The 24153-nt window shown below is 38.5% G+C and overlaps 1 protein-coding gene across 1 annotated transcript in view; it reads right to left on the reverse strand.

Moving 5' to 3' along the window:
• Il20rb (interleukin 20 receptor subunit beta) overlaps positions 1–11450 on the reverse strand; it is a 29630-nt gene extending 18180 nt beyond the window's left edge. Inside the window, exon 1 of the mRNA XM_071615629.1 lies at positions 11351–11450. Within this exon, the coding sequence (XP_071471730.1) occupies positions 11351–11390 (40 nt within the window). The 5' untranslated portion in view covers positions 11391–11450. The remainder of the gene's footprint in view (positions 1–11350) is intronic.
• Between the last annotated feature and the right edge of the window lie 12703 nt (positions 11451–24153).

The raw sequence follows: 24153 nt of genomic DNA on the forward strand, positions 1-24153 counted from the left end.
ACATATTTATGGTACACCTACCACATGGTGCTTTGATACACACACATACTGTGTAATGTTCAAATCAGTATCTATCTCCTCAAACATGTATTATTGCTTTGTGGGGAAAAAACATCCAAAGTCCTTTCTTCCAGCCTTTTAGAAATATCTAATACATTTTCATTATCTATACTCACTCTACTGTGCAATAGAATATCAGAATTTTTTTCACACCAATTCATGTCTTTATATAGTACAATTCTTATTACACATATATATCACAATTTTTCATATCTCTGTTTGTATATAAAGTATATTGACACCCAATTTGTGTCTTCATACATGTACTTTGGTTAATGATGTCCATCATATTCCACCATCCTTGCTAATCCCCTGCCCCCTCCCTTTCCTTTTCACCCCTCTCTCCTATCTAGAATTCATCTATTCCTCCCATGCTCCTCCTCCCTACCCCACTATGAGTCAGACTCCTTATATCAGAGAAAACATTCGGCATTTTTTTGGGGGGGGATTGGCTAATTTCACTTAGTATCATCTTCTCCAACACCATCCATTTACCTGCAAATGCCATGATTTTATTCTCTCATATTGCTGAGTAAAATCCCATTGTGTATATATGCCACATTTTTTTATATCCATTCATCCACTGAAGGGCATCTAGGTTGGCTCCACGGTTTAGCTATTATGAATTGTGCTGCTATAAACATTGATGTGGCTGTGTCCCTGAGGTATGCTGTTTTTAAGTCCTTTGGGTATAGTCCGAGGAGAGGGATAGCTGGGTGAACTGGTGGTTCCATTCCCAGATTTCCAAGGAATCTCCATACTGCTTTCCATATTGGCTGCATCAATTTGTAGTCCCACCAGCAATGTATGAGTGTACCTTTTCCCCACATCCTCCCCAACACTTATGGTTGTTTGTCTTCATAATAGCTGCCATTCAGAATATCAGAATTTCTCAAATCTAAGTATAATTTAGTACCTGTTGGCCAAACTGTTTCCTCTTCCCTCCCTCTCTCCTAATCCCCCCATGCTCTGGTAATCACCACTCTGTTCTAAATCTTTATGAGATCCACGTTTTGGGATCCCACATTTGAATAAGATCATGTAATATCTCTGTGTCTGTCTTATTTCATTTAATGTAATATCCTCCAGTTCCATCCACGATGTTGCAAATGAAATAATTTCATCCTTTTTATAGACAAACATTATTCCACTGTATATGTACCACAGTTTTGTCTTTTTATAAATTTATCAGTTGATGTACATTTAGGTTGTTTCCATCTCTTGTCTATTGTGAATAGTGCTGCAATGAACATGGGAATGTAGATATCTCTGCAACATACTGATTTCATTTCCTTTGGATATATACCCAGTAGTAGGATTGCTGGATCATATGGTAGTCTTATTTTTAATTTTTGAGGAAGCTCCACACAGTTTTCAATAGTCACTGTATTAATTTATATTCCTAACAATAGTGTGCAAATATTCCCATCCTTGTCAGTACTTGTTATCTTTAATCTCTTTGATAATAGACATTTGTTTTTGGTCTGTCCTGGGAATCAAACCCAGAGTCTTAAACATGCTAGGCAAGCATTCTGCCATTGAGCTACAACCCAACCCTGATAATAGTCACTCTTATTGGGGTGAGGTGTTAAATCATTGTGGTTTTGATTTGCATTTACCTTATGATTAATGATATTGAACATTTTTCATATACTTGTTAGCCATTTGTGTTTTTTTTTTAAAAAATAAATGTCTATTTAGATCTATTATCCATTTTTTAAATCAGATTATTTGGGTGTTTTGTTTGTTTTGCTATTTGAATTCCTTATATATTCTGGACATTAACCCTGAAGGATATTGCTTATGACAGGCCCTTATTCCAGGCTTTGATGCAGTCATGTGCTATGTCACCTTAAGCAACTTGAATTAACCTGAGCCTCCCACTCCTTTGTGGCAAACCCATGCAGGCTCTTGCTAGCTTCTTGTCACATTCCTCTCCTGCTCATGCCAACATTTGGTATGAAAGCACAACTCTTCATGACCTCTAACAGTACAAAATGGGGCATCAGCTTCCAGGTGGGGAGTGTAGGCTCAGGTCAGCTATGAAGTGAGTCCAGTCATAAGAGGTGCTAAGCCAGCCTAGAGACTCCACCCCAGAGCAATTGCAAGGCCATGAGCCAATCTGGGACATCTGCTCACATAGATGTGTGTGGTGCACCAAGAATGGTTGGCTCAGAATGAAAGAAGCCTGTGAAGCTGAATCTACTCTCATAAGGACTTTGGGTACCCCAAAGTGCAACCTTGCAGGTAACACCAGAGTGATCTTGACTGTCTACTGAAATCCTCTCTTCTCATTTTACATGCTCCTATTTTAATGCCCAACACCTGCCTCCCTTTGCTGTTATAATCACAGTGATAACATCGACAGCACAGTGGAGTGAGGGGACAGCTGGGGCCCTCTGTGCCTATCTCCATATTGGCACCTGCTGTTTGTTATCAAGCCCTCTTATCACAAAGAAATGGGGCCAGGGGGCTTCTGGGGACACCTCATCTGATTCCCTTGCCTCTTCTCTAATGTAGGACACTGGTGATACATCTTCATCTCACACGTACTAGCCACAGTCAGCCCTATGAGGAAACACCTGGGGCACCCACAAGGAGGCTTCCTGACCTCCCAATTCCTCACTTTGAAATCATCAAAGAGATGGAAAGGAAAAAGGCCATGTGGGGGTGGGGGTGGGGGTGGGACAGGAGGGTGAAGCATGGTCTCCTCTGACATCCTTCCTCTGGGAAAATTAAAAAAAAAACTATTTTGGAAATATGAAGCTGCATAAATGTAAGGCTACATTTCATATAATAAAAATTATGTATTAATATAATTTATTCATTAATATACTTCAATTATATACTTTAAAAGCCCTCAAAAATTAAGTCTTCAGACCCAGATGTTTCACTAGAGAATGCTACCAAACATTTACAGAAGAATTAACACAAACTTTACACACACTATTTCAATACATAGAAGAGGAAAGAACACTTTCCAACTTATTTTATGAGGCTAGTATTACCCTGATGGCAAAACCAGACAAAGATAATTTATATTTTATTTGTTTGTTTACAATGATGGAGATTGAACACAGAGTCTTGTATGTGCTAGGCAAATTCTCTACCACTGAGATACAGCCCCAACCCAAACAAAAATAATTTGCATAAGTGTTTTTACGAACTTAGGTGCAAAAAAAATCAATAAAATATTAGTAATCCAAATCTAATAATGTATAAAAATTATGACCAAGTAGGATTTTTTCCAGGTATGCAAGGGTGGTTCAACATTTAAAAATCAATTAGTGCAATCCACCATGTCAATAAACTAAAGAAGAAAAACCACATAATCTTTTCAGTTGACACAGAAAAAGTATTTATAAAACCTAACACTCATACATGATTAAAACAAAACAAAGTCTCTCTTCAATTAAAAAGAGCAAGGAGTTTATCTGAACTTGAGAAAGACCATCCATAAAAAGTCTACAGCTATGATTTTAGCAACATAGTAAGAGACTGAATTCTTCCCCACTAAGAACAAGAATAGGCAAGGATTTCCACTCTCACCACTCTTATTCAACAGAATACTAGAAATTCTAGTCACTGTATTAAGGAATGCAAAAGAATAAAAAAAAATACAGATTAGAAAGGAAGGAGTAAAGCTCCCTCAATTTACAGATGATATAAAAGTGTATGTAGAAAATCCCATGGAATAAAACAAGAACAAAAACAATTCTTGATATTCCAAGTAAGTTCGCAAGACATAAGATAAACAAAAATTAATCATATTTCCATAGATTAGCAATGAAGATTTACACATAGAAATTAAAACTACAATCACTCAAAAAACAATGAAATGCATGAATGCAAATCCAACAAAATATATCAAGATTGATATGGAGAAAAGTTTTCAATGTTGATGTGAAAAACTGAAAAAGACTTAAATAAATGGAGAGACATATCATGTTCACGGATTGGAATATTCAAAATAGTTCAGATGGCAATTCTCCTCCAAACTGACACACAGGTTTCACACAATTCTATCAAAGGCCTGTCAAGGTTGTTTTTGTAAATTTTATTTTAAAAGGCAAAGGAATTAGAATAACCAAAACTACTTTTTCTTCTCTCTGTGTGTGTGTGTGTGTGTGTGGATATATATATATATATATATATGCTCAGCATGTGCTGAGCAGCTAACTAACCCAAACTAAAATAATTTTGCAAATAAAGCAGAGGAACTAATCTATTCAATTCCAAGAACTATAATAAAAATTGGAAGCACTCCCTCTAAAAACTGGAACAATACAGGGATGCTCTCTTTCACCACTCCTATTCAACATTGTCCTTAAATTCTAGCCAGAGCAATTAGACAGATGAAAGAAATTAAAGGAATATGAAAATAGGAAATAGGAAAAGAAGAACTCAAACTATCATTATTTGCTGACGACATGATTCTATAGAGGATCCAAAAAACTCCACCAGAAAACTTCTAGAATTAATAAATGAATTCAGCAAAGTAGCAGGATATAAAATCAATACCCATAAGTCAAATGCATTTCTATACATCAGTGATGAATCTTCTGAAAAAGAAATTAGGAAAACTACTCCATTCACAATAGCCTCAAAAAACAAAACTTGGGAATCAACAAAAGAGGTGAAAGACCTGTACAATGAAACTACAGAACACTAAAGAAAGAAATTGAAGAACACCTTAGAAGATGGAACAATCTCCCATGCTCTTTGACAGGCAAAATTAATATTGTCAAAATGGCCATACTACCCAAAGTGCTATACAGATTCAATGTGATTCCAATTAAAATCCCATCATTCCTTATAGAAATAGAAAAGGCAATCATGACGTTCATTTGGAAAAATAAAGAGACCCAGAATAGCCAAAGCAATCCTTAACAAGAAGAGTGAAGCAGGAGACAACACAATACTGGGTCTTAAACTATACTACAAAGCTATAGTAACAAAAATGGCATGGTATTAGCACCAAAATAGACATGTAGGGCAATGGGACAGAATAGAAGACACAGAGACAAATCCACATAAAAACAGTTATCTCATACTAGACAAAGGTCCCAAAAACATACACTGGAGAAAAGATAGCCTTTTTAACAAATGGTGCTGGGAGAACTGGAAATCCATATACAGCAAAATGAAACTAAACCCCTATCTCTCACCATGCAAAAAACTCAACTCAAAGTGGATCAAGGACCTTGGAATTAGACCAGAGAGCCTTCAACTTATAGAGGAAAAAGTAAGCCTGAATCTTCATCATGTCAAATTAGGCCCCAACTTCCATAACGAGACTCCTACAGCATAAGAAATAAAATCAAGAATTAATAAATGGGATGGATTCAAATTAAAAAGCTTCTTCTCAGAAAAGGAAACAATCAATGAAGTAAAGAGAGAGCCTACAGAAGGGGAGCAAACTTTTGCCACAAGCACATCAGATAGAGTATTAATCCCCAGGATATATAAAGAACTCAAAAAACTTAACACCAAGCAAACAAATAGCCTAGTCAATAAATGGGCTAAGGAGCTGAACAGACCCTTCTCAAAAGAAGATGTATAATCAATCAACAAATATATGAAAAAATGTTCAGCATCTCTTGTAATTAGAGAAATGCTGATCAAAACTACTCTTTCATCTCACACCAGTCAGAATGGCAGTTATCAAGAATACATGCAATAATAAGTGGAGAGGATGTGGGGGAAAAGGTATACCCATACATTGCTGGTGGCACTGCAAATTGGTGCAACCAGTCTGGAAAAGGATTCCTTAGAAAACTTGGACTGGAACCACCATTTGACCCAGCTATCCCACTCCTCTGTCTTTACCCAAAGGACTTAAAATCAGCATACTATACTGATAGTAATGTGGCCATATCAATGTTTATAGCAGCTCTTTTCACAATAAATAAACTGTGGAAGTAAACTAGATGCATTTCAATAGATGGATGGATAAAGAAACTGTGGTATATATACACAGTAGAATATTACTCAGCATTAAAAGAGAAAAAAATTATGGCATTTGCAGGTAAATGGATGGAACTAGAGAACATCATGCTAAGCAATGTAAGCCAATCCCAAACACCCAAAGGCCAAATGTTCTGTTAAGTGGATGCTGACCCATAACGGTGGGGGGGGGGGGCATGGGAAAATGGAGGAACTTTGATTGGACAAAAGGGAGGGAGAGGAGGGGAAATGGGGGCAGGAAAGATGGTGGAATGAGATGGACATTATTACCCTGAGTACGTGTATGACTGCACATATAGTGCGACACTACATCGTGTACAATCAGAGAAATGAAAAGTTGTGCTGCAACTATGAATCAAAATGCATTCTGCTGTCATATATACCTAATTTAAATAAATAAATAATATAAAGCTGCTTAGGTGAGGGAAAAAACCTGCAAAAAAAAATTCTAACAATCCAATTAAAAAATGGGCAAAAGGTACAAAGAGGCATTTCACCAAAGGTGATTTATCACATGCAAATAGGCACGTGAAAAAAATATTACATATTTAGCTATTATAGAAAAAACAAAATAACACTACAATGAGATAGCAGTGTATACAACTATCAGAATGGCAATTTTTTTTTTTTTGTCACTAGGGAATGAATCCAGGGGTACTCAACCACTGAGCCACATCCCCAGTCCTTTTTTGTGTTTTTTTTAAGAGATGGAGTCTCATTGAGTTACTTAGGGCCTCACTAAGTTGCTGAGGCTGGCTTTGAACTAATGATCCTTCTGCCTCAGCCTCTCAAGCTGCTGGGATTATAGGCGTATGCCACCACGCCTGGCTGGCAAAAATTTTTAAAATAACAAAACCAAAAGCTGGCAAGGAGACAGAAAAAGTAGATCCCTCAGACATTACTGGTAAGAATGTAAAACAGTACCTTCACTCTAGAAAATGGGCTGTTTCTTGTAAAACTAAACATGCAATTACTGTCCAACCTAGCAATTGCACTCTTAGGTGTTTATCCTAGGGAAATGAAAATTTTCATAATATAAATCCTGCACATGAATGTGCATAGTCAAACTGGAATCAGCCCAGAGGTCCTTCAATAGGTGAATGGTTAAACAAATGGTGGTACATACAAACCATGGAAGGGGGCCGTGTGCAAGGAACACAAGTGGCCACTAGAAGCTAGGAACAGCAAGGAAATAGATCCTCCCCAAGAGCCTCCAGAAGGAACACAGTCCTGCCAAAATCTGATCTTAGCCCAGTAAAATGGTGAAAATTAGTTGTATTTTGAAATACTTCAGACTTTCAGAGGAATTATAAAATAGCGGTGAGCTCCCACACACCTTTCACTCAGGCATCCATGGGTCCATGACTGTAGTTCAATTTTGAAAACTGAGATATTAATGTTGATGAATATGATTAACTAAGCTTCAGTCTTTATTCACATTTCACTAGTTCCCCTAAGGCTCTTTGCCCTGCCCCTAGGAACCAGTCCAGGACTCCCCATTCAGTTGTCACAAATAGTTAGTCTCTTCCAATCTGTTCTCAGTGTGTCTTTGTCTTTTACGACCTTGACATTTTTGAAGAGTACTGGTCAGCTGTTTTGCAGACTGTCTCTCAGTTGGGGTTTGTCTGATGCTTTCACATGATTTGACTGAGGTTATACTTTTGCCATGTCCTCACAGGGAGCACATGATGTCGGTATGTCTTTTTACCAGTAATGTTAATCTTGATCACTTTGTTAAGACAATGTCTCCACAGTAAAGCTATCAATTTCCCCTTTAGTGTTAATTAGCACCTTAGGGGAGATGCTTTGAGACTATGTAAATATTCTGTTTCTCTTCAAACTTCCACACATTAATTTTGCATCTATTGGTGGAGAGTTCTTACAACAAGTACTGTTATTATGTACTAATAGTGATTTTTTTCATTTAATTGGAATTTGGTAGAAAGAGTGTTCTCCACTGTTTATCTATTCAATTATTTATTTCTACCAATATGGATTCATATTTATTTTATTCTTTGATTAAAACCAATACATTGCTATTATTTTATTATTCAAATTGTTCCAACTTTGGACACCAGGGACTCTTTCAGCTTGACTCCTGTGTCCATTTGACTTATCTCTATTCTTCACCCCTTTTCATGTAATTATTATTAATAGACTTTTTAAAAAAATAATTTTAGATCTACAGAAAAAAAGATGCAAGGACAGTACACAGAGTTCTCATATACCCATCACTCTGCTTCCACCATGCCAACATTTTATCCAGCCATGACTCGTTTACCAAAACTAAGGAACCAGTGTTGGTGTGTTACTGTAACTAAACTCCGGACTTTATTTAGGTTTTTCAAATTTTTCCACTAATGTCTTTTTCCATTCCAGGATTCAATCCAGCATGTGGTGTTGAATTTACCTCCCCTGTCCTCTTCAGAGCCCTTCATTACTTACCACAGGACACTCCTGTCTCGTCTTGTATTCTCCCTGCCCAGCCCTGTAATCAACCACTTCTCTTAAAGAGCCCCATCCAGGAAGTTTTGAAAAACCCCAATGCCCCCAGCAACATCCTAAATTAGTTCAGAATCTCTGGCTGTAAAAAGCTCTCCAGGTGATTTCAATGTTCATTCAAGATTGGGACCCACTGATCTAGACCTTATTTCTGGTTGCCAAAAGAATAATTAATACTGCATTTCAACTCTAGATGTCACAGACTTCAGTTATCTGAAAACAAAGGACTGTTTTGCTGTTGTTGTTGTTTTTCCATCTCTCTGCTAATCAGCACCCAGCTCGGAATCTGGTGCTCTGAATAAAAACAGAACTGAAGCAAGTCTTGACTTCCTTGGGAAACAGCTTATGTCTTACTTTTTTTTTTCCCCCTAATCTCTCATCCATCTTAAATTAGTCCTTTCTGCTGCTCTAAGGTTTATGCTGAACACCTCTATCCTAAAATCTTAAGTCACAAAAAAGAAGGGAGCATGAAGGCTGCCCACCATGAACTGTGGGCAAACTTTCTAGGCAGAAATCAGCATCTCTTCCCCGTAAGAGACCCAGCTGGGTCTGATGTCAACTCCCTTCATTTGAGTCCTCTTCCACCATTCTTTTCCTTAAATAACCTTCAAGTCAAATGCATCAGAAAAAGCACTACTGTTTCCTCTACTTTGTTCCTCCTCCCTTTTGTGGGCCTGTGTCAATGTCTCAGTTTTTTCTGCACAGAAACACAAAGGGCCTCTGGAGCTAGTGAAACCAGAACCAAATCCCAATTCCCCCTCTTCCTAGAATGTTTGTACTTGGACAAATAATTGAAGGTTTCCAAGTCCGTTTCCTAGTGTGTAAAATGTGGGAAATAACAACTGCCTTGCAGGATTGATGTGAGAAGTCAAGAGTATATTTTCTACTAAACTGGAGCACAGAAATAGCAATTGTGATTGTCACTGTCATTAATGTGATTATTATTTGTAGGAAGAATCAGTTTCCTAAATACAATACTCTTATTGGAAGGAACAAAGCAAGGCAAATGATTTCTATGAAAGAAAGCAACAAAACTACCCATCTGTTCAGTGATCTAGTTACCAACAGAAGTTCATTTAGAATTTGCAGAATTCCTCACAGGCACCTACACAATCCAGAGGAAGTGGTCAAAATTGCAAAAAAGCAACCTGCACTTATCTGCTGACACCACCATCTGTTTGCACCATCATCGAAGTCTTCAAAGTGATTTTGTTTGCATCATTTTAGTTAACTCCTCCACACTTCAAGGTGACTGTGATAACCACTTCACATGTGAGAAAACTAAAGTTATATGATCTTGTCACTGAACAAGGGAGTGATAAAGCAAAAATTCACACTTTTAAGTCTTTTTGACTCTGACATCTTTTGGTTTCTACCACCGTTTTCTTTTTGTTTATCTGTAAGTCTGTAAGTGTCAGAAGAAAGCACTTACCCCCAGGTCTGTTTGAAACAGGAGTGTTTAAGAAAAGCCTCAAAAGACTGAATTCAATGAAGAAAATGTCAGGTTAAAAAATGCTAACCTTTCTGATTGTCATTTGGCCTCCCATCTTCTGCCTTTGGCAACTTTTTTGTTCCCAAAATTAAACAATCAAACAACTAACTTACCAAACAACCAACATACTTGACCTGTGCTAGGAGTTTGGGGGACACCAGAAAAGACAAACAGGTTCTTCTGTGTTGAAAAGCAAAGCAACCCAACGAAGCTAGAGCACATGGAGTCAAGTGCCAAAGGATAGAGTTCTGGGAAATGTCTGCAGGGAGAAGGATCTGCCTGGAATGATGATGGGAACATGGACTTGGGATGGGGAAAGGAACTGGAGGTAGTGCTTCTGGTGGGAAATTATATATAAAGACCAGGAAGAGGAAATCAGATAGAATGTACTGACTGTAAAGACAGCACCTGCCTGCAATCCGCATGTTTTCAAGGAGAATGAGAATCAAATAAATACAGGATGGAGTCTGAATGTACTGTGTTATGAGAAATGGACATGCAAAATTTGGACGTCCTGTGCTGTGCAACTGAGAACTGTGAAGGATTTGGGAATAGGAAGGAACACAAAGTTGGATGTTTAAACCAATTCTAAACATTGCCTGATTTATTGCCTGATTTAAATAAACTAGAATATTAGTTCTGTGTTGAAAGAAACAAACCAAACCAACCAACTAACTTGAGACTCCCACTGACATCACAAAGTGACTGGTATTAAAATTAAAAATTTCTCTTAAATGCAGTTTGACATGGAGAAATACCAACAGCTAAGGACCAATAAAGCAGTTTTTGGACCAATAAAGCAGGTACATACATGCAACCAGGAGTGGAGTAGAGAAAATGTTGTAATAGTACTGTAAGAGAAAATTCCCCAAATATTTTCTAAAATGCTATAGAATACCTTATCCAATTTTTATAAGGCTTGTACCCCAAATTTAAGTTCTCAAATTGTCTATTCATGTGTTTTGTTAGAATCCTTAAATATGTTACTTTAAACAGCATAGATAAATAGACTGAGAATTCCACTGCACCTTGTAATACCAGGTAATGAGATAAAAAGCAAAATGCACAGAGCTATGCCAACTTTTAGACTATTTTAATGAGGTCTTTCTAGATAGTTCTGCAGACACTTAGGAGAGAGGTTTCCAAACATAGTGCAGGACTTTTCTTTTCTTTGAGATGTGGGGATGCTGATGTAAGAGGTGAGAAACCTTTTTAAAAACAGACATAAGATGTTCTATACAGGTATTGCAACCCCAAACCCTGGGAAAGTATTTTTCACCTTCTTAATCCAAGGCCCAAACAACCAGATGTATTTTAATTCATACTTACCTGTGAACAAACATGGAATCAAGGCGTAGAAAAACCACATGATAAAACTTGTCCAGATTCCTTCTAGAACCCTAGTGAAGGGGTTAATTTGACCTGGAATGCCTTTCCCTTCCAGAGTGAAGCATTCTGTCCATCTCAGCCATCTTGCTTCTGAGCAGAGATTTGAGCTGAGGTCTGAGTCACAGTGAAGCCTGAATTGTTCTGAAAAGAGGAGCTGGTCCAAACAGCTCAGAAGGGGCGGGCTCTCCAGCACCCTCCTTTCTGCCCAAACCCAGATATTGCATCAAGGGGAGTGGCCTAAGAGAGTTCCAAAGACAAGGTAACTCTTATGGAGCTTGAGAATCTGCCTGGGGGAGTTATCTGGACCACAGGCTCTGTCTTGGAGGCCCCTGCGTGTCCCAAGAGGTCAGTAAGTAGGCAGGATTTTCTTCTCCCCTCATCCAATAGCTGTCTTCTTCCAAGTCTCCCTTCCTATGACTTCATTCAAGCTGGGTACTGATTAGCACTTTTTGCTAATACTCACCTCAGAAAAAAATAGGGAAGTTAAAAAAAATCAATACCTTTTTAAAGGCAAAAAATAATATAAAATTTCATATTTACATACATTTGCAAAATTCTAGAAAGAGATATAAGAAACTGACAAGATTGGTTACCTCAAGGCAGAGGGGCCACAGAAGTGGCACCTAACTCATAGGGCTATTTTGGGAAGTAGGAAGTTGGAGGCAAAAAATGGGAACAAGACTCTTTACTGAGTACTATACCTTTTGATGAGTGAATCATGTGAATAGATTATTGAAAAAGTAAAATCAATTTTGAAAGTTAGAAGGAAAACCTTTTAACAGAGTCTTAACTCTTCAATGAGTTTAAACACCCTAATGTGCAAATACCGTAGTGGAATAAACATGAGTTTTACAGTAGAAGATATTTTGGTGACAGTTTCACAAGTTCTTTGCAATTTAACCTCGGGAAAGTCATTCAGATTCATTCAACAAAAGCATCCACTGAGGGCCTTTCACGTGCTAGATCCTGAGAATTCAATAGGTCCTGCCTTCAACAAGAACCTCCCAAATAGTGACAATGCCCAAGCAAATAATTATAAATCAATAATGAAAATTCAGTGACAGAAATATTCATAAGGAATGTAGGAGCACTACAGAGAAAGATCTAATCCAGTCTGTGGATCACAGAAGGCCCCCTGAAGGAGGTGACTTTGAGGTTATTAAACTTTGGGAGGGAAAACCAAAACCAAACAAAAACCCCCAGAAAAACAGCCAGGCACTGTGACTAGGAAACTGGAAGAAAATTGGTGCAAATGGAGAACAAAGTTGGAGTCCCAAGAAAAATAGTTCTCAAAGACTGAAACAGAATTCCAGAGAGCTTTCCATGTCTTGTTGAGGGGCTTTGAGTTTATCCTGAGAATAGTAAAGGTCAAAGAAAGGGTTGAATGCTCAAATCTGGCCATAATATTCTCTATATTTGAACTCCTAAAGTTTCTGACTAGGGTGGAGAAAGCAGTGAAGGAGGCCAGATTGGAGGACCAAGGCTATCAGTCACCTAGATGAGAGATGGCCGACATTAGGTCTCTCTTGTCTGTGGAGAGAAGTGAGCAAATTCAAAGGAGGTAGAATTTCAGCTCCTAGATATTTGAGAGGATTGTGAGGGCCAAAGAAGCAAAGTCAAACATGACTTACAGGTTCTGTGTTTGGGTAACTGGGTGGATGTCAGCACCTCAACTACAACAACAGAGGAGCAGAGTGGGGTGGGGTCAGGGCAGGCAGGGTTGAGTTGGTGCAAGAAAAGTTTGCATGTGTTTAACCTGATACACTTGAATTTGAGATGCTTATATGGGCAGAAGTCTCTAATCTTTGTCTCAAGGTGATAGGTAAGCTAGGCACGGTGGTGCATACCTATGGTCAGAGCTACTCAGGGAGGCTGAGATGGAAGGATGGCTTGAGCCCATGAGTTCAAGACCAGCCTGGGTGATACAGAAGACCTTGTATAAAACAAAAAACTTCCAAATCAAGCTGATGGGTGTCAAGGGTATGATAGCGTCTCCCCTGCCTCTGGCATTTCATTGGTAGTGGGTAAGATCATCCAAGGAAAATGTAGATTCAGAAGGGCTGTGAATGTGCTCCTGAAGAAGACCCACATTTACAGACCAGGGCAAGAAAAAGAAATAGGGAAATGGGTTGGGGCAGGGGAGCGGGTCAGAGAAATGGTCCTAGAAAAAACTGTGGTCTGGAAGCAATGAAAGATGAAGTGGCTATCACAGCACAGTACAGAAGAGAGGACCAGTGAGCTGAACATCAGAAAGTGTCCCCTGGATTTAGCAAGAGGTGTTTCAGTGGAGGCCTTGGATCAGAAGCTAGATGGGTTGAGGAACAGATATAGTAGTTCTCTTTTGATACAAAATAGAAAAACAAAATTCCATAAGCCCCATTTTTTTCTTTTCATTTATAAGTACAATAATGGCTTGTATAATAGTGATGGGGCATATAAAAGAATGCAGACAAAATCCATTGGCACAATGCAGGGAACAGAATAGGCCTTCACAAGTAGTATGTTCCATCATTTGATGTTAATAAGCATACATTAAGGACTCTGATTGGCTGGCCCTTTGCTGGCTGCTTCTCTTTGGGTTTACCTCTGGAACAGCAATATCTCTGGTTGGAGATATTTACCAGGAAGTTGTGAAAAGCATGGGCTCCAGAGCCAGAATACCTAAGTTGCCATCCAGGCTCCTCTACTTATGCTGCTTTAGGCAAGTCATTTCAACTATCTGCCTTAGTATTCTCATCTCTAGATTGGGAAAAATTATAGTGGCACCTAACTCATAGGACCATTTTGAGGACTAAATGAGATAGTAATTTAGAACAGGACTTGGCAGAAGGGTGTACAATACTAGCTGAATTCTTTTTTTTCTTTTTTAACTGCATCATGATCAAGAACATTTGGTGCATGATTCCAGCACTGTCAATGGTCACCATATCTTGGCCTTGACCTCTGGTTATTGACATCTTACACAATCCTTCATGGCTTTTCCAGCATCTGATCCTGTTCCGTCTTACCTTTGGGTATGAGCACATCCCAACTTGGAGTGCTTTGTATATGCTTCATACACGGCCTCAACACCTGTCTCCAATCTTTATTCTCCCAGTTCTGGTTCCCTGATTTCTTTTTTAAATCCAGGAAAAAAAAAAACTTAGCAATATAAGTGAATGTGTACTAGATATCTACTATCTACCAGGAATTGTCCTAAGTACTTCCCATACATTATTCACATTTCCCATTACACAACAGACTTAAGGTAAGGTTTGAGTCTCAAGACACTGGGTTCAGAGAAATTGGCTTATTAGAGATCACAAAGCTAGTCGGGGATGCAGACAGGAAATCCAATTGAAGACCGCCAAACTCCCAAGTACTTTTCATTCACCTTAACAACAAAGGAGTGCTCTCAATGTGTCTGAGGGGCACAGTTTAGTGAGTGAGGCAAGAGTCTACTTAGCAAAGTTTCGTAGACAGGCTTCAATACAGTGCTCCAAGAATATACCCATCTAGGTGTACTGATAGGGAAAAAATGTGGGAAAATGACATGAGCAAAGTGCAAGGATGGAACAGTTGAGAGGAAAACACACTGAATTAGAGAAGGATAAGAAAAGGAAAGGTACTCCAGTGCCACAAAAAATAAAATTTTTAAAAAGAGGTTAAGTCATCAATGTTGTGTTCACCGAACTTGTAGATTTTAAGATGGATAGTTGGTTCTACTTGGGCATGGGTCCCTTCCAAGACAACCCTGCCCAGCACTGCCATGCTCTTGACAAGCACTGTCTTCCACAGAGCTGGAGAATCATCCATGTTTAAGATATCTGCTGGAAGAATAGACTGATTTCTTATCATAAGCAGGTACAGTCGAGAAATGGACTTGTTTCCTAATAAACTATTTGCCACTTAAATTTTTGAAAGTTAATTATGGAAGGAAAAGCAAGCAGGTAAAAGGTTTTTCTGGAAAGGAAAAGAGGCTGAGGAGGAGGAAGGAAAACTTAATGGCCAAAGAGACTTGTAAACTCCCAGTGCCCTGCATAGGGGAAGGATTAGAATGAAAATACCTACGATACAAAACTGGAGTTACATATTCTTAGAGCTGTCCAGGCCAGGCCAGGCCTTGGTGCCAAGGCACAGACCACATGGTTAATTACTCCATTCCTATAAACTTCCCTTACCCTGCCTACCATAGAATAGTTCCTCCCCCAACACCAAGATTCCTAAATATTTAGGTCCTATTTTAGCACACATATCCTGTAGTTGTAACGACTCCTCAATGGTTTTTCTTTCTTCTGGAAGTAAAATAGGGAATTTAAATAGTGAAATTCCTTTGTCCAGACTCTTAAAATTCCCTAGAAGTCTGTTCCAGGTATAATTTCTTTTGTTTTTTTTAAAATATTTATTATTTTTAGTTGTACTTGGACATAACATCTTTATTTTTAGGTGGTGCTGAGGATCAAACCCAAGTCCTCACACATGCTAGGCGAGCTACCAGTGAGCCACAATCCCAGCCCCTCCAGGTGTAATTTCTACACCATTTTCCAGCTCCAATTCAGAACTCTTGCATCCATCCAAGGCCTCACACATGCTAGGCGAGCTACCAGTGAGCCACAATCCCAGCCCTTCCAGGTGTAATTTCTACCATTTTCCAGCTCCAATTCAGAACTCTTGCATCTTTTTTTTTTAACCTCATCTGAACATACTTCTAGTTTTTCAATTTCCCTAATATTTACTGTCCAGCCACCAAGAATTTAATTTCCCTTGACTTCAATTCTTCCCTCAGGATGTGATCAAGTAAAACCCTACATCTAAAACTGCCCTCCTTTAAATTTATTTTGTCTATAGTATCCCCCCAACTCCTCTTAAGATGGTGAATAAGGGTTTATTCAGAGAATCCCTTTTTGATTAAAATTTCCAAATTTAAATTTTAAAATGCCATTTTAATCAATTTAAAATTTTAAAACCAGAAATAGTGACCTATAAATCATGATGATAATAGTTGCTATTGCTCTATTTCACTCATCACTGGTTAATTCTTCTGTTAAACAGAGCACACAATATGCTCAAGGGTCAGTTTTATGAGACCTCCTTTGATCATCTTGTACACATTAACAACCTCAATCTTAACTCTACAACCTCATTAACCTGTTCTATTTTTAATTCAGAGCTCTACTCCATTAAGCACTGCATCATTGAAACATAAGTTTTATGAAAGCGCTGTCCATTTTCTTCACAACTATTTTGCTAGGTGAGACTAGCCTGGCAGCTGAGCAATCAAATACTTAAGGTGAGTTAGTTGGATGGAAGTTATTTAAACATACACACATGCAATAATATACACATAGATAGCCCATCTGAGGGATGCCTCCAATGACCTAACTTCTTTCCACTAGGTCCACCATCTCCCAATAGCCCTGTGGGCTAGGGACTGCGCCCTCAATATGTGAGACATTGAGTCCAACAGTTCAGAAATACTTTTTTCTCATCTTTACACCAAGTGATTATCATAAGCCTTGGTGAAATTACCATTTATTATCTATAATAGCCCCCTTACTCTAGACTAGAAAACATCAAAACCAGTTTGTTTAACATCATTTACTCTAGAGAAGTCAAGCTCATTCAGGGGTTATTAATTTCCTCCAGAAGTGCTAAAAAACATCAATTTTATAACTATTCCTGTGTTTTAGTCTATATTTAAGTGGACAATTCTTAATAGTCATTTTCTGGAATCACCCTTTTATCTCCAAAATTTTCCAAGGCTATCCGCCAAAATTTCTCCATAGTCTATGATGTAAATTATCTGAGCCCAAAAGATTATGTAAAGCAACTAAACATCTTAAGACATCTACTTTAAAAGGTCTACTTAAAATGTTTGTTTTCCAATCTGAAAGTCATCATTCCAAGAGGTACAAGAAAACATGGAAGGAGGAAATTGAGTATTGTGACATTTTAGTTAATATATATAAAATTTGTTAACATTATTTCAAAAGAATAAGTTTTACCTGCGCTTTAAGTAATTTTGAGAGCAAACACATAAAAATCAGCCAGTCTAGCAGATATTTACGTAGACCACTGTAGGCATCAGACCAATTCCGAAATATCTGATGTGATGAAAGTGCTCTACCCAGCAAACATTCTCAAAAATACACTGATATAAAACAGGGCAACTGAAATGCCTCCTCCTATTCTTCAAAATCTGCCAAGCACAACGTAGGTTCTACTCATTAAACAAGTCTTAGCAAATTGTGTATACTTTTAGTTCAAAAGAGAAACAGAAAAGTAAACTAGAAATATACAATTCCTCAGTTAGCTGGTTTAGATCATGTAACAGCAAGAAATTAGGGTGTGGAGCGTACATATTTTGCTTGTCTGTCAATTTTTTAGAATATAGCAAAGGTGAGTCACATGAACTTTTAAACACCAACAAAATCACCTTATCAGGAGAGGAGCAAGCCAATACTTCCTACCTTGCAACAAAAACTAATAATGTTTTCCCCCAGAATCAATAATTTGATGTTTTAAAAGTACACCAGATGCTGTCCAGAACATAAAATGATGATATCATCTACCCTATATTGAATATCCCTTTAAGAAAAAATGACGCTTGATGGCTCTGTATACACTGTCCGGCAGCAGCATCTAGAGGTTGGAGCTGGGCTGCGTGCCGAGCCCTGTCCTCCGAAGGCTGGACTGCAGCCTCGAGCGCCTCGGTGGCCTGTTCGCCGCTGCACCTTCGGGCAGAGCCTGCTCTGGGGTCGTTCTGCACCCCCCTGCCAGGGGACCCGTGCTCCGGAGGAGGGGGACGGAGAGCCGCGGCAGCAGCCACTTGGGCCCCTGGGGCCGGGCACCGGGCTGAAGAGCTGCGGAGGCCAGGGCGGCTCTACTACGGTCGCAGACGAGCGCGGCGCTCATGAGCGCGGCCCAGAGACGGAGGCGACGGCGGCAGGGTTTCATTTCTAGAAATCTGGACTGGAAACAGAAGCAGCAGTTTGTATAATCCCAAGAACTTGCTTATGCCAGGAAGCTGTAAGGGCAACATGAATATCATTGAGGAGATCTAACATGGTGGCAGGCGCAGAGAGATCAAGTCTCTGACATCTTCAACTGCGCGGGCATAGGGAGCCGTAAACTGTCTAAATGCTGTTTGCTCAGGATCACTAGGCAATGCTGAGCTGACGTGGATCTGGGGTGTACAGGCTGGGCCCCTCAGAACACACACACAGAGCCCGAATCGGAGGCAATTAAGCTCCGGTTCGCCTGCTTCGTGTGACTCAGCACTAACGATCCCGCTGAAATAATTGGCCGGCCCTTAGGAACTTACAGAGGTAAAAGCCAACCGAGCCTTCATAGGCAGTGGCCACAGGACTGAAACGGGGATTGGGAGAGACAGTCAGGACCCACCCGTTGCATTGGTCACCCGGCAAAGGGAACAAACGGTCACCATTTGCATGGGATACCACCATGGCAGAGAAATGGCGTCACGGGCGGAGGAGATAACTGCATTGAAACCAGCGCGACAGGTGTGTAATCCCCTAGTCATCTCTCTCCACACAGCGGGGAAACCTTAAGGGCCACTCCCAGCTCTCAAGTGAACGCAATAACCAGACCGAGCGAATCAGGAGTGGCGCGGGACTCGCGGCACGGAACTCCCGGCTACCGCTCCCACCAGTGCTGACAACTGAGGTCTCTTGCACCAGCTACCGGGGGCGTGGCTACAGGAGGGCAAGCAAATTCGCTGGGGGATCTCAGCCCCAAGCTCTACAAACATAGGGTCTGAGGGAGGCAAACAGGGAGAGTGAGCCCAGGTGTTCATGAAAACAGGGCTCCCAGGAGCAGCAGACCTGGCGTGTAACCAGTATTGTGGAGAGCGCCACAGGTGAGCACGGCCTGGCTTGAGGAAACACAAGACAAGGCCCTAGACAGTCAGGATTGGAGACCCGCCCAGTCTGGGAGAAAGAGCTGCTGCACAGTGAATGGTTCCCACCTACTGAGAGGAGAAGCTTGGCCCAGTGGGCACAGCTCCACCTACTGGAAGAGAAGTTAATAGAACTCTAGGACTGCATTTATTATTATTATTATCATCATTTTTTTTCTTCTTTTTCTTTCATTTTCAATTTTTATTTGTTGTTGTTCTTTAACTTTTTTCAATGTTTCTAATTTTTTTAAATTTTTTATTATTATTATTTTTTTTAATTTTAATTTTCAATTTTTTATTATCATTATTATTTTTGTTAAAAATTTTTTTGTCTCTTCTTTCTTTATTATCTAATCTTTGTTATTTTTGTTTCTTTTGTATTTTCATTTCTTTTCAATTTTCTTATTCCCCCTTCCTTGAATTCTACCTGCCTACTCTCATTCTCTTTAGTGACTTCTTCCCTTCCCTTCTAATATCTTTCCTCCCAAGCATCAAATAAATCTATAAGAGTAAACAGTAACTCAGCAGTCAAACATAACAAGAAGTAACATGAGCAGCATAAAAAAGCAAGGAAGAAAAGGAGTACAAACAATGAAGGACAGCCTAAATATTCAGGAGGACCTAGAGTCAGCAGAAAAATGGTCATATAAAGAACTCAAGGAATACCTTAGACAGATGGAATGGAACCTTAAAGAAGATACGAGACAGCAAATCCAAACAGTGAAAGAACACTTTGAAAATGAATTACATAAACAGATAAAAGAAGAAGTTAAGCATCTTTATCAGGAGATAGAGATTATAAAAAAAAATCCAAACAGTGAAAGAACACTTTGAAAATGAATTACATAAACAGATAAAAGAAGAAGTTAAGCATCTTTATCAGGAGATAGAGATTATAAAAAAAAAAACAAACAATAATTCTAGAAATGAAGGAAACGATAAACCAAATTAAAAACTCAATTGAGAGTATCACTAACAGAGTGGAGCAAGTAGAAGCCAGAACATCAGATAATGAAGACAAAATATATCATCTTGAAAAGAGCCTAGCCAACTCAGAAAGGCTGGTTAAAAACCACGAGAAAAACATCCAAGAGATATGGGATAACATAAAAAAACCAAACCTACGAGTCATCGGGATAGAAGAAGGTACAGAGATTCAAACCAAGGGAATGAGTAACCTGCTGAAAGAAATAATTACAGAAAACTTTCCAGAAATAAAAAAGGAAACGGATATACAAATTGTAGATGCATACAGGACACCGAGCACACAAAATCACAGGAGACCAACGTCAAGACACATTGTTATGAAGATATCCAATATACAGAACAAAGAGAAAATATTAAAAGCTACAAGAGAAAGGAGGCAGATTACATTCAGGGGTAAACCAATAAGGTTAACAACAGATTTTTCATCACAGACGCTGAAAGCGAGAAGATCCTGGAACAACGTATTTCAAACACTGAAAGACAATGGTTGCCAACCAAGAATTCTGTATCCAGCAAAATTAAGCTTCAGGTACGATAACGAAATAAGAATCTTTCATGATAAACAAAAGCTAAAAGAATTTGCAGCCAGAAAACCAGCATTGCAAAGCATCTTGAGCAAAACACTACACGAGGAAGAAATGAAAAACAATAACCAAAACCATCAGTGGGAAGTGCCTCTATAAAGACAGAGGGCGGGGGGAAAGCTAACCATGGAGAAACAAACTAAATTAAAAAAAAAAAAAAAAAAAGAAGAAGACAAATAATCAAACATGGCTGGAAGTACAAACCATATATCAATAGTAACTCTAAACATTAATGGCTTAAACTCTCCAATAAAGCGACATAGGCTGGTAACATGGATTAAAAAAACAAATCCAACAATATGCTGCCTCCAGGAGACACATCTGATTGGAAAAGACATACACAGGCTGAAGGTGAAAGGTTGGGAAAAAATATACCACGCACACGGTCCTCGTAAGCAAGCAGGGGTGGCCATCCTCATATTGAATAAAATTGACTTCAAGACTAAATTAATCAAAAGGGATAAGGAAGGACATTATATACTGTTAAAAGGAACCATTCACCAACAAGACATAACAATTATCAATATTTATGCACCAAATAATGGTGTTGCGACGTTCATAAAACAAATTCTCCTCAAGTTCAAGAATCAAATAGACCACAACACAATAATTATGGGTGACTTCAACACACCTCTCTCACAATTGGACAGATCCTCCAAACAAAAGCTGAATAAAGAAACTATAGAACTCAATATCACAATCAACAACCTAGACTTAACTGATATATATAGAATATATCAACCATCATCAAGTGGATATACTTTTTTCTCAGCAGCACATGGATCCTCCTCAAAAATAGACCATATATTATGCCATAGGGCAACCCTCAGTAAATATACAGGGGTGGAGATAATACCATGCATTTTATCTGATCATAATGGAATGAAACTGGAAATCAATGATAAAAGAAGGAAGGAAAAATCCTACATCACATGGAAAATGAACAATATGTTACTGAATGATCAATGGGTTACAGAAGACATAAAGGAGGAAATCAAAAAATTCTTAGAGATAAATGAAAATACAGACACAACATATCGGAATCTATGGAACACAATGAAAGCAGTTTTAAGAGGGAAATTCATCACTTGGAGGTCATTCCTCAAAAAAAGGAAAAACCAACAAATAAATGAGCTCACACTTCATCTCAAAGCCCTAGAAAAGGAAGAGCAAAACAACAACAAATGTAGCAGAAGGCAAGAAATAATTAAAATCAGAGTGGAAATCAACGAAATTGAAACAAAAGAAACTATTGAAAAAATTAACAAAACTAAAAGTTGGTTCTTTGAAAAAATAAATAAGATCGACAGACCCTTAGCCATGCTAACGAAGAGAAGAAGAGAGAGAACTCAAATTACTAACATACGGGATGAAAAAGGCAATATCACAACAGACGCTACAGAAATACAGAAGACAATTAGAAATTATTTTGAAAACCTATATTCCAATAAAATAGAAGATAGTGAAGACATCGATAAATTCCTTAAGTCATATGATTTGCCCAGACTGAGTCAGGAGGATACTCACAACTTAAACAGACCAATAACAATAGATGAAATAGAAGAAGCAATCAAAAGACTTCCAACCAAGAAAAGCCCAGGACCAGATGGGTATACAGCGGAGTTTTACAAAACCTTTAAGGAAGAATTAATACCAATACTTTTCAAGTTATTTCAGGAAATAGAAAAAGAAGGAGCTCTGCCAAATTCATTCTATGAGGCCAACATCTGATTCCGAAACCAGACAAAGACACCTCAAAGAAAGAAAACTACAGACCAATATCTCTGATGAACCTAGATGCAAAAATCCTCAATAAAATTCTGGCGAATCGGATACAAAGGCACATCAAAAAAATTGTGCACCATGATCAAGTAGGATTCATCCCTGGGATGCAAGGATGGTTCAATATACGGAAATCAATAAATGTTATTCACCACATCAATAGACTTAAAAATAAGAACCATATGATCATCTCAATAGACGCAGAAAAAGCATTCGACAAAGTACAGCATCCCTTTATGTTCAAAACATTAGAAAAACTAGGGATAACAGGAACTTACCTCGACATTGTAAAAGCTATCTATGCTAAGCCTCAGGCTAGCATCATTCTCAATGGAGAAAAATTGAAGGAATTCCCCCTAAAATCTGGAACAAGACAGGGATGCCCTCTATCACCACTTCTATTCAATATAGTTCTCGAAACACTGGCCAGAGCAATTAGACAGACGAAAGAAAGTAAAGGCATAAAAATAGGAAAGGAAGAACTTAAATTATCACTATTTGCAGATGACATGATTCTATACTTAGAAGACCCAAAAGGGTCTACAAAAAAACTACTAGAACTAATAAATGAATTCAGCAAAGTGGCAGGATATAAAATCAACACGCATAAATCAAAGGCATTTCTGTATATCAGCGACAAAACTTCTGAAACGGAAATGAGGAAAAACACTCCATTCACAATATCCTCAAAAAAAATAAAATACTTGGGAATCAACCCAACAAAAGAGGTGAAAGATTTATATAATGAAAACTACAAAACCCTAAAAAGAGAAGTAGAAGAAGATCTTAGAAGATGGAAAAATATACCCTGTTCATGGATAGGCAGAACTAACATCATCAAAATGGCGATATTACCAAAAGTTCTCTATAGGTTTAATGCAATGCCAATCAAAATCCCAACGGCATTTCTTGTAGAAATGGATAAAGCAATCATGAAATTCATATGGAAAAATAAAAGACCCAAAATAGCAAAAGCAATTCTAAGCAGGAAGTGCGAATCAGGCGGTATAGCGATAGCAGACTTAAAACTATATTACAGAGCAATACTAACAAAAACAGCATGGTACTGGTACCAAAACAGGAGGGTGGACCAATGGTACAGAATAGAGGACACAGAGACTAATCCACAAAGCTACAACTATCTTATATTTGATAAAGGAGCTAAAAGCATGCAATGGAGGGAGGATAGCATCTTCAACAAATGGTGCTGGGAAAACTGGAAATCCATATGCAACAAAATGAAACTGAATCCCCTCCTCTCGCCATGCACAAACGTTAACTCAAAGTGGATCAAGGAGCTAGATATCAAATCAGAGACTCTGCGTCTGATAGAAGAAAAAGTTGGCTCCGATCTACATATTGTAGGGTCGGGCTCCAAATTCCTTAATAGGACACCCATAGCACAAAAGTTGATAACAAAAATCAACAAATGGGACTTACTTAAACTGAAAAGTTTTCTCTCAGCAAGAGAAACAATAAAAGAGGTAAATAGG

This window comes from Marmota flaviventris, chromosome 8 (genome assembly GCF_047511675.1).
Source record: "Marmota flaviventris isolate mMarFla1 chromosome 8, mMarFla1.hap1, whole genome shotgun sequence".
NCBI classification, from domain to species: domain Eukaryota; kingdom Metazoa; phylum Chordata; class Mammalia; order Rodentia; family Sciuridae; genus Marmota; species Marmota flaviventris.